The sequence below is a fragment of the Megalobrama amblycephala genome, unplaced genomic scaffold (genome assembly GCF_018812025.1).
Source record: "Megalobrama amblycephala isolate DHTTF-2021 unplaced genomic scaffold, ASM1881202v1 scaffold440, whole genome shotgun sequence".
Classification (NCBI taxonomy): domain Eukaryota; kingdom Metazoa; phylum Chordata; class Actinopteri; order Cypriniformes; family Xenocyprididae; genus Megalobrama; species Megalobrama amblycephala.
The window spans coordinates 176,964-188,528 of record NW_025953380.1 but is presented as its reverse complement, the minus strand read 5'-3'; the positions used below and the strand labels follow the sequence as shown (position 1 = coordinate 188,528).

The window sequence follows — 11,565 nt, the reverse complement described above, 5'->3', positions numbered from 1 at the left end:
ATTTGAGCACTGTGCTGATTTGCTGTAGTTAAAGTTAGCAGATAAATATAAAAGCAATAGAGCAAAGCGCGGAGCTGTAAGCAAGAGCGTCCAAACAGTAACAAAGCAGGAAGACGTAGCTCGATTATAACCAAATATATAAACACTGTTTGCTGCATGAAGCTGCTATAATAGAAATACATGTACAGAATCAATCTCTACAGAGACTGACTGAAAAATATCTGATCAACAGATCTACTTACAACACGACTGTCAGCGTCAGCCGGGTAAACACAGCCGCACAATTAAGACTGTGTCATAAGAACTAGTCTGAACAACTAGCAATTAGTTAGGGCTAATCTTAATTTACAGATTCAAATTACACCACTCTACCTTTTTATGTAACTGATTTAAAATAGTAATGATCAGTCTTGAAGAAAAAAACAGGAGACGACTAACTTGTAAGACTAGTCTGAGAAGATTATGCACCTAACCGCTGTGGTGTTGACAAAACCACACTTCAATTCAGTGTTTTCAATTCTGGTTCACATTCACATATATATTGTCTTCCTAATATACACATTAATTTCAGTAATTTTATTGTGAGCACTGAATACAATAATCAAGCATGTGTGGTCTTTTCCCCATAAAACTCTCACCTGAGCTGTGAGATGTAGGGCAGACACTGGAGGAATCCCCTCACTTCACTCTCTTCATCTGTCCAGTCTCTCAGCTCTACTGGTTTCTTCTCTGTTTGGAGTTTCAGCACTTCTAGGAGGATGGAGCTCTTTCTCTCTGAGAGCTTTATTCTCCAGACTGCAGGAGCTGAACGATAAATTGGCTGTAATGCTGGAAAGACACTCCTGCCTGTTTGAGTCTCATAGTCCTTCACATGTGAACACAGATCCAGCAGGAAATCACTTTGATCAGAGTGATGGCAAGCATAGTTTTCACTGCAGGGGAAGGATGAATAGCTGCACACAGATGTTAGTAGTTCAGTGTAATTTTCTACTGTATTTTCATCAAACTCTGATGCTGAAACAAACAGATTCAGCAGAAACTTTACAGTAGCTTCTCTCTCCATGTTGATAATGTAATAAAATCTGTGGAAATAAACACAATTATCACTTTATTGTACAGTGTAAGAGAATATAAAATATTGAAAAAAGTGACTCATTGAATTATTAATTGATATAAAAATATGAACATAACATGGAGTGTTTTTTTTTTTTTTACACAATTCAGTTTTAGCTTCATTCAGTTTATATTTCAGTTGTAGTGTCTGGTTGTGATAGAGTGAGTGTTATAAATATAATCCCAAATTGAATATAAAATTAGATATTTTTGTATAACTTCAATCTTTGGAATCTAAGGAAAATTAAAAAAAAAAATTGGAGTAACTTAATTAATTTCCTTAAATCATTGATTTCAAGTACATGTAAATGGCACATATTGAGTTGATATGAAGGTAAACCTGTATCAGACAGACAGTTTCTACACTGTGTTTGTTTTCTGATTGACAGGATTGATTAACAGTCAACAGATCATGTGATTGTATTTTTGGCTTCATCCAGCATGTTAATCAGACTATAACTGTCCTCGTCGTTCTGCATTAACTGTGAAAGTCAAGGGTCATGTGTGATGATTTTTAATCCTGCAAATATTTGATTATGTATTGTGTCATGTATATTTGGACAGAGAGATGAAGATTGTGGCTCAACTATGCTAAACCCCACTGTAGCTCGATTATAACCGCATATATAAACATACTGTGTGTTGCATGAAGCTGCTATAATAGAAATACATGAACACAGAATCAATCTCTACAGAGACTGAATGAACAAGATTCAATCAACATATCAACAACACGACTCTCAGCGCGGTCAGCTGCATAAACAAAGCCGCAAAATTAAGACTGTGTCATAAGAACTAGTTTGAACAACTAGCAATTAGTTAAGGATAATCAGTCTTTCATTACAGATTCAAATTACACCAATCTACCTTTTTATGTAACTGGTTTAAAACAGTTATGATCAGTCTTAAAGAAAAAACTATGAAATAACTAACTTTTAAAACTGACTGAGAAGTTTATTCATCTGGCTGCTGTGATGTTGACAAAACCACAATTCAATTCAGCATTTTCAATTCTGGTTCACATTCACATATATATTGTCTTCCTAACATACACATTAATTTCAGTAATTTTATTGTGAGCACTGAATAAAATTATCAAGCATGTGTGGTCTTTTCCCCATAAAACTCTGACCTGAGCTGTGAGATGTAGGGCAGACACTGGAGGAATCCCCTCACTTCACTCTCTTCATCTGTCCAGTCTATCAGCTCTACTGGTTTCTTCTCTGTTTGGAGTTTCAGCACTTCTAGGAGGATGGAGCTCTTTCTCTCTGAGAGTTTTATGCTCCAGAATGCAGGAGCTGACTGAAAAATTGTCTGTAATCCTGGAGGGACACTCCTGCCTGTTTGAGTCTCATAGTCCTTCACATATGACCACAGATCCAGCAGGAAATCACAGTGATCCTCAGTATGCTCATCATCATCATCATCATCATCATCATCATCATCATCATCATAGGGGAAAGATGTGTAACTGCACACAGATGTTAGTAGTTCAGTGTAATTTTCTTCTGTATTTTCATCAAACTCTGATGCTGAAACAAACAGATTCAGCAGAAACTTTGCAGCAGCTTCTCTCTTCCTGTAGATAATGTAATAAAATCTGTGGAGATAAACCACACAGTTATTACTGGAGATAAACCACACAGTTTGTACTTTAGTGTACAGTGTAGGAGAATTTAAAATATTGAAAGTGATTCATTGATTTATTATTAATTAATATAAAAACATATAAACATTAGTTATACATAAGTGGAGTATCTTTTACACAATTCAGTTTTAACTATTCATTCAGTTTATATTTCAGTTGTAGTGGCTGGTTGTGTATAGAGTGTGTGTTATAAATATAATCCCAAATTGAATAATTAGTAAATAAAGAATTTTTGTATAGCTTTTATCTTTCAAAATCCAAGCCAAAAAAAAAAAAAAAAAAGTTTCAGTAATTTAATTTCCTTTAAAAAAATTAATTTCAAATACATGTCATTGGCACATATTGAGTTGATATGAAGGTAAACCTGTGTCAGACAGACAGTTTCTACACTGTGTTTGTTTTCTGATTGACAGGATTGATTAACAGTCAACAGATAATGTGATAATGTGACTAAAGGTGTACGTGGCTGCCATTGCAGCTTTAAGTGATGGGCCTCAGGGCAGGCACCAGCTGGTCGTACGTTTCCTCCGTGGTACTTTAAGGATGAGGCCTGCGATCATTCCAGAGTCCCAACTTGGGATCTGGCAGTGGTTCTTGAAGGGCTGTCTCTTGTTCCCTTCGAACCTCTTGAGTCGGCTACGGTGAAGAACCTGACTTTGGAGATGGTCTTTCTCCTAGCGATTACTTCGCTCAAGAGAGTGGGGGATCTCCAGGCCTTGGCTATCTCGCCGACTTGCCTGGAGTTTGCCCCTAGGAGATTTAAGTCCATTTTACACCCAAGGGCTGGCTATGTACCCAAGGTGCCATCTAATGTGGCACGGCCAGTGGTTCTTCAGGCCTTTCATCCTCCACCTCATGTGTCAGCGGAAGAGGAGAGGCTTCATCTGCTCTGTCTTGTCAGAGCGTTGAACATTTTTATTGAAAAGTCCTCTCATTGGAGGAGGTCAGAACAGTTGGAGGTCAGAACAGTTGTTGGTGTGCTTTGGATCACCCAAGAAGGGACTTCCTGCTTTCCAAGCAGACGATTAGTAAATTGGATTTATTCAGGCTATTGCCTCGGCTTATCAGGTGCGTGGTTTGCCTTCACCTGTGGCCTTGAGGGCCCATTCTACTAGAGGCCCATTCTATAGTTTCATTCATACTTCAGATGCGCTACGCTGGGGGTATTCCCCAAAGTGTTGTTACCGACGCAGTGTTTCGTTCCCTTTCTCAGGGAACAAGGGTTACAGTCGTAACCCGAGACATTTTGTTCTGTGTATCACATCACATCAGTAATCATGTTTACATGCACTTTAAGCATTAGATTTCAGTTGGGCTAAAACAATTATCAGTCTTTTAAAATGTTATGGACATTTTTTTAGTCCAGTTAAAATTGTCAGGTAATGTGTCATAATTTTAATCCTGGAAATATTTGATTATGTATTGTGTCATGTATATTTGGACAGAGAGATGAAGATTGTGGCTCAACTATGCAAAAACCCACTGTATCTTGATTATAACCGCATATATAAACATACTTTGTGCTGCATGAAGCTGCTATAATAGAAATACATGAACAGAATCAATCTCTACAGAGACTGACTGAACAAGATTTGATCATCAGATCTACTTACAACACGACTGTCAGCGGTCAGCTACATAAACACAGCAACTAAGACTGTGTTATAAGAACTAGTCTGAACAACTAGAAATTAGTTAGGGATAATCAGTCTTACTTTTTAGATTCAATTTACAGTTATGATCAGTCTTGAAGAAGAAAAAAAGGAGACAACTAACTTGTAAGACTAGTTTGAGAAGTTTATGCAACTGGCTGTTGTGGTGTTGACAAAACCACACTTCAGTTCAGTGTTTTCAATTCTGGTTCACATCCACATATATATTGTCTACCCGACATACACATTAATTTAATTAAAGGGGTTATGAACTGAGAAATCAAATTTTCCTTGAGCTTTTGACAAATAAGAGGTCAAGTGGGGATCTATGACGTCAAAGGGCAGCAAGCACCGCCACTGCATTAGAGAGATCAACGCCTACTTCATCACTGCCTGTTTAGCCCCACCCACCGATTCACACATGACATGCAATAGAATAGGTAGTCTAAGTAACATAGGCCTATGTGGTGCTAAACCAGATCGAGCTACCAAGCAATAAACATGCCGTTAAGGATTACAAAATATTGTGCAGTGCCTGGACTCAACAGTAATGAGACAACATTTAAGTAGCTGTCCATTCTAATGCCTGATCTGATATGTAATTATTCATGTACACTCAGATGTTCTTTGTCTATGTGTCAGTAAATCAAAACCGTGACTAAATGTCAACTTGTGTTGTTTCTTTCAGTAGGATGAAAATAATCTGAAAACGAGATTCTGCTTTCATTCACTCAACATGTCTGTGATCTGCTACAGTGTTCATCACTGCAACCTTTCATGCCACGATCTAAATATAATGTCATAGATCTAAATGTAATGCATTACTTTTCAAGATTAGTTAACCTTGAGAGCTGAAATAGAAAAAAACACGCTAAAAGAGAGAGTAATAGTTGGCTATTTTAATTGGAAAGATGTTAGCCAATCACAGCAGTGGGTGTTTACATTGAAGTCTCACAGCAGACACGCCCCTTAAAACAGAATGTTCAAACCAGAGGGCTAAAATAAGGGTAGGAAAAATGCCTTTTATTTATAAATGATGACAATTTTGGATGTAAAAAGCATACTAACATTATAAGTGCACCCCAGGAAACATAATAAAACAATAAAACAACACAGTTCATGACCCCTTTAATTTTATTATGAGCACTGAATACAATAATCAAGCATGGCTGGTCTTTTCCCCATAAAACTCTCACCTGAGCTGGGAGATGTAGGGCAGACACTGGAGGAATCCCCTCACTTCACTCTCTTCATCTGTCCAGTCTATCAGCTTTACTGGTTTCTTCTCTGTTTGGAGTTTCAGCACTTCTAGGAGGATGGAGCTCTTTCTCTCTGAGAGCTTTATGATCCAGACTGCAGGAGCTGAATGATAAATCGTCTGTAATGCTGGAAGGACACTCCTGCCTGTTTGAGTCTCATTGTCCTTCACATGTGACCACAGATCCAGCAGGAAATCACACTGATGAATCTTTATATAATAATGACTATAATTCTCCCCACAGGGGAAAGATGTGTAGCTGCACATAGATGTTAATAGTTCAGTGTAATTTTCTTCTGTATTTTCATCAAACTCTGATGCTGAAACAAACAGATTCAGCAGGATCTTTACAGCAGCTTCTCTCTTCATGTTGTTAATGTAAAAAAATCTGTGGAGATAAACACAATTATCACTTTATTATGCAGTGTAGAATATAAAATATTGAAAAAAGTGACTCATTGAATTATTTATTAATATATTTATTAATAGTCTATTGTGATAGAGTGAGTGTTATAAATATAATCCCAAATTGAATATTAAATTACATATTTTTATATAACTTCAATCCTTGGACTCTAAGCAAAATTAAAAAAAAATTGGAGTAACTTAATTAATTTCCTTAAACCATTGATTTCAAGTACATGTAAATGGCACATATTGAGTTGATATGAAGGTAAACCTGTTTCCGACAGTTTCTACACTGTGTTTGTTTTCTGATTGACAGGATTGATTAACAGTCAACAGATCATGTGATTGTATCTTGGCTGTGAAAATCAAGGGTCATGTGTGATGATGATTTTTAATCCTGCAAATATCTGATTATGTATTGTGTCATGTATATTTGGACAGAGAGATGAAGATTGTGGCTCAACTATGCTAAACTGGTTTAAAACAGTTATGATCCTTGAAGAAAAAACTATGAAATGTACTTGTTAAACCTCTTGAAAAGTTTATTCATCTGGCTGCTGTGGTGTTGACAAAACCACACTTTATTCAGTGTTTTCAATTCGTTTACATTCACATACATATTGTCTTCCTAACAAACATATTTCAGTAATTTTATTGTGCACTGAATACAATAATCAAGCATGGTGGTCTTTTCCCCATAAAACTCTGACCGGAGCTGTGAGATGTAGGGCAGACACTGGAGGAATCCCCTCACTTCACTCTCTTCATCTGTCCAGTCTCTCAGCTCTACTGGTTTCTTCTCTGTTTGGAGTTTCAGCACTTCTAGGAGGATGGAGCTCTTTCTCTCTGAGAGCTTTATGCTCCAGACTGCAGGAGCTGACTGATAAATTGCCTGTAATGCTGGAAAGACACTCCTGCCTGTTTGAGTCTCATAGTCCTTCACATGTGAGTACAGATCCAGCAGGAAATCACACTGATCAATCTGATAATCTTCATAATTCTCATCACAGGGGAAAGATGTGTAGCTGCACACAGATGTTACTAGTTGAGTATAACTTTCTTCTGTATTTTCATTAAGCTCTGATGCTGAAACAAATAGATTCAGCAGGATCTTTACAGCAGCTTCATTCTGCTTAATGTCACAAAATCTGTGGAGATAAACAGATAATTATCACTTTATTGTGCAGTGTAGGAGAATATAAAATATTGAAAAAAGTGACTCATTGAATTATTAATATAAAAACATATATGAACATAACGGAGTGATTATTATTATTATTATTATTTTGTACACAATTCAGTTTTAGCTTCATTCAGTATATTTCAGTTGTAGTGATCTACAACTGTAGATCACTTCAGGTGTAGTTAATCTTCCTCATGCAGTGTTTATAGTTGTCTGGTAGCTGTGCATTTAAACAGTACCCTTACAGACAAATCTTCCTGGACTAACTCTAAACAGAGCAGCATCCATCAGGGATAACTCAAAAAATATATTTGTCAGGTAGCTGTGCATTTAAACAGTACCCTTACAGACAAATCTTCCTAACTCTGTCAGAGCTCCATCCAGGGATAACAAATGCTTACTTCCTAAATCTCCCAGCTCTTTCAACCAGATCTTGCTCTTTCAGCAAGATTTAAAATGCATTAAAAGTCAGAAAATAAAAAGATGATACATAAAAGATATAAAATGCATTAAAAATGCAATAAAAAAAAAAAAGAAAAAGAGTTGAAAGAATGAAAAGATAGTACATATAAAATAAAGTACAAACAGTTTGGACAATGCATAGATAAAAAGATGTGTTTTGAGTCTGGATTTGAATGTGGCTACTGTTGGAGCACATCTGATCTCTTCTTCAAGCTGGTTCCAGCTGCGGCTGGCGTAACAGCTAAAAGTAGACTCTCCTTGCTTTGAGTGAACCCTTGGTATTTCTAAGTGACTTGATCCTGATGATCTGAGTGATCTGTTAGGTTTATATTCTGTGAGCATACCTGCAATGTATTGAGGTCCTAGGCCATTGAGTGTTTTATAAACAAGTAACAGCACTTTAAAATCCATTCTAAATGCACTGGAAGACAGTGCAAGGACCTGAGGACTGGTGTGAGGTGTTCATGTTTTCTGGTTCTGCTCAGAATCCTGGCAGCAGCGTTTTTTACGAGCTGCAGCTGTCTTATGGTCTTTTTGGGAAGACCAATGAGGAGCCAGTGAGGATTATTGTGGATTACAATAATCCACCCTACTGGTGATGAAAGCATGAACAAGTCTTGACTGGAGACAAAGCATCTAATTATTGCAATATTTTTGTTGTGATAATATGCTGATTTAGTTATTGTCTTTATATGGCTACTGAAACTCAGGTCTGATTCCAAAATCACACCAAGATTCCTGACTTGATTTTTAGTTGTTTGACCCCTAGAGTGAAGGTATGCATTCACTTTGAGAACTTCATCCTTGTTTCCAAATGCAATTACTTCAGTTTTGTCTTTGTTTAACTGAAGGAACTTTAGGCACATCCAATTTTTAATTTCATCAATAAATTGGCACAGGGAGTCAATGGGGCTGTAGTCGTTAGGTGATAGGGCTAGGTAAATCTGGGTGTCATCTGCATAGCTGTGATATGCAATTTGGTTCTTTCATATTATTTGGCTTAGTGGCAGCATATATAGGTTGAACAGGAATTATTAAAACCCTTCCTTAATGTGTAGTATACAAATATTTTGTCTTCTACTACGTCCTTCAAGGTCCATGAATTTGTCCGAAAGCTGCTCGACCACCTGCTTTAAACGGCCCATTTCTTGTTCAAGCTTGGCTACTGTATCTGAAGAGGTTGAAGCATTAGCTTCCAAGCCAGCCAGTTTTGAAGCATGCTCATCCACGGTGATTTTAACCGCAGAAATCAAGGAGCTGGCCTCTTGTTGGAATGTGGTGAGCTCTCCTCTTATGGAGACAGCAAGTTGTTCAATCTTGGAGTCTATTACATCACCGATATCAGATTTGACTGAGCGTATTTCAGAGCGCAGAGAGGAGATTGTGCTAAGAATCACTACATTGCCCGTGTCCAGAGTATTTTCAGCCTGTGCGTCTTCTGTAGCAGAGTCCGAGGTGGAGGCAGGTGCAGGCGCGGCATGATCTGCTGGTTTACGAGGCTTGGCTGGCATGTTTAACTATGAATATACCAAATTGTATTGACAATTAAATCAACTATAATTCAAAACTTGGTTCCTTACCTAAAAATAAGTGGTTATTAAAGATGTTCTGAACGAATTCTACTGGATTTAGTGCGGAGCTATCTTAGAACGCGTGCTACCCGCTCATGATGAAACCGGAAGTCCTCCACAGTGCTTTTTGTCTACCACTCTTCTTCCTGACTTTCACAGGAGCAATGATATCATTATCATTCTTTACTTTTAAGTTAAAAGAATCAAGGAGAAAATCAACAGAGTCTGCAGATATGCTTGGTTGTTAAAGATATAGCCTTCATAAACAGCACACTAGTATTCTCATTTAAGCATGGCTTTTTGACCGAGATAGATCTAGCTTCAACAGTAGGAGAGATCAAAATATCAAAGAAAATACAGAAATGATCAGATAGTGCTACATCCTTAATGACAATGGATGAAATGTTTAGACCCTTACTAATAATTAAATCCTATAATTATCTTATTATAATTAATAATATAATAATATAATTATCTTATAATATAATTATCTTATAATTAAATCTAATAATTAAATAATTAAATAGAAGGTGTCCACGATTGTGTGTAGGTCCATGTACATGCTGAGTCAGATCAAAAGTATTCAAAACAGTTATGATTTCATTTGCCATATTGGATTCTGCATTATATGTGGATGTTAAAGTCCCCAGTAATAGCAAAACAGTCAAACTCTGAGGAAAATGCTGATAACAGTTCTGTAAAGTCCTCAACAAAGGCTGGAGAGTTTTTTTGGAGGCCTGTAAATAACTATAAGTAGAATGCAAGGAGCACCTTTTAACACAAAATACCTAAATATTCGAATGACAAGTAATCACCAAATGACACTTGCTTGCATTGATAGTCATCTTTAAATAGAGCAGCTACACATCCAATCTCTCCTAAAGGCTCTGCAGACGCTCATAAAAGTAAAGTTTTGAGGGGCTGTTTAATTCAGGATTGTTGCACTGCAACTGTCTTCTAGCCATGATTTATTTAGAAGCATAAAATCTAGAACTGATTTAATTTTAAGTGAGCGGATGTTTAAAAGTGCTAACTTAATAGTCTTACTTTCTGTCTCTACAGTAATCTTAGTTTGGCGTGTAATAGCCAGCGGATTATATGGGTTTGCCAAACGGTTTTAAAAGGCCTTAGGCTTTCTATCATGTAAAAAAACAGAAATAGAGAAAGCAACAGGCACATTGGGTTCCCGCTTGTTCTGTAAACATTTGACAAAGTCACTGTTATTCATAGCGGGGACCTGACACACATCACTGAGAGATGTTATTGGTTGTTTTTGATTCACCTAGAACAGATGGAGGAGGGCGAGGGCCCTGGTGTTGTGGCAGGGGCCGAAGAGCTCTCACAGGAGGAGGGGGAGGTCAAGCTGGGCCCACAGGCTTTGGTGGTTGCAGGGCTCGCCGCTTTTTTGTTGATATCTGGGGGCTCGTAGCAAAAGAGAGAGTTTGGTTCCAGCATAGACCAGTTCCTCCATTTTCTCTGAGAAACACAGAAGAGGGGATACTGGAGAGAGGGATAACTTGTCCGGTGAGAGAGGCTGTTGCTCTAGTGTTAAAGGAGGCTGTAATATGTTGTCCTGGCTTCCCTGACTGTTTTCCCGAAAGTCGTCCTTGGGTGCTGAATCTTGGAGCAGTTCTAACATGTCACTGTCTATCGGTGAGCTCTGTGGACAGGGCTCAGTCAGGATTGTGTCTGTGAGCAGTGGTTGTTGTGGCTGCAGGGTGTTATCTTTGTCCTTGTGGGATGTGTCAACCGCATGTTCATTCTGAAATGAAGTCCTGTGGTCAGTTGTACTCTATCCAGGTGTGTTTGTGCCATTCAGATTGAGTGGATTTGCACACACTGCTGAAGGATGATGGAGGGAGACGTAGATATTGTCCTTTAGCACTCTTGAGCCCAGTTTGTTTGGGTGCAGGCCATCATGTGTGAACATTTGTCTCTGACTCCAGAACAGATTGAAGTTGTCAATGAAATTCAGTCCCTTTATGTTTTAGTTTTTTTGCACCCATGTGTGAAAACTAGTGGTGGGCCGTTATCGGCGTTAACGTGCTGCGTTAACGTGAGACTCTTATTCGGGTGATAATAAAATATCGCCGTTAATCTATTCTCACAATTGGGTTGGGAGCTGGGTCTATTCTACGCAAGCTATGATGACTTTCACCTTGATATATTAGCGCGGATGTATACCTAGCCGAATTGACCCTTCGCAAATCCCCGACCCCCTTAGTTACTGTTGCTTTGTCTGACAAGCCGTGGCGCTGTGACGCCACACA

The 11,565-nt window shown here is 38.0% G+C and overlaps 1 protein-coding gene across 1 annotated transcript in view; it reads right to left on the bottom strand.

Annotated features, from left to right (window-relative positions):
* Window positions 1-553: 553 nt before the first annotated feature.
* Window positions 554-11,565, bottom strand: part of LOC125261600 — a 29,849-nt gene continuing 18,837 nt past the window's right edge. Inside the window, exons 8-11 of the mRNA XM_048180157.1 lie at window positions 6,790-7,227; window positions 5,610-6,059; window positions 2,246-2,713; window positions 554-1,082 (exon numbers count right to left, since the gene is read on the bottom strand). Of these exons, the coding sequence (XP_048036114.1) occupies window positions 635-1,082; window positions 2,246-2,713; window positions 5,610-6,059; window positions 6,790-7,227 (1,804 nt within the window). The 3' untranslated portion in view covers window positions 554-634. The remainder of the gene's footprint in view (window positions 1,083-2,245; window positions 2,714-5,609; window positions 6,060-6,789; window positions 7,228-11,565) is intronic.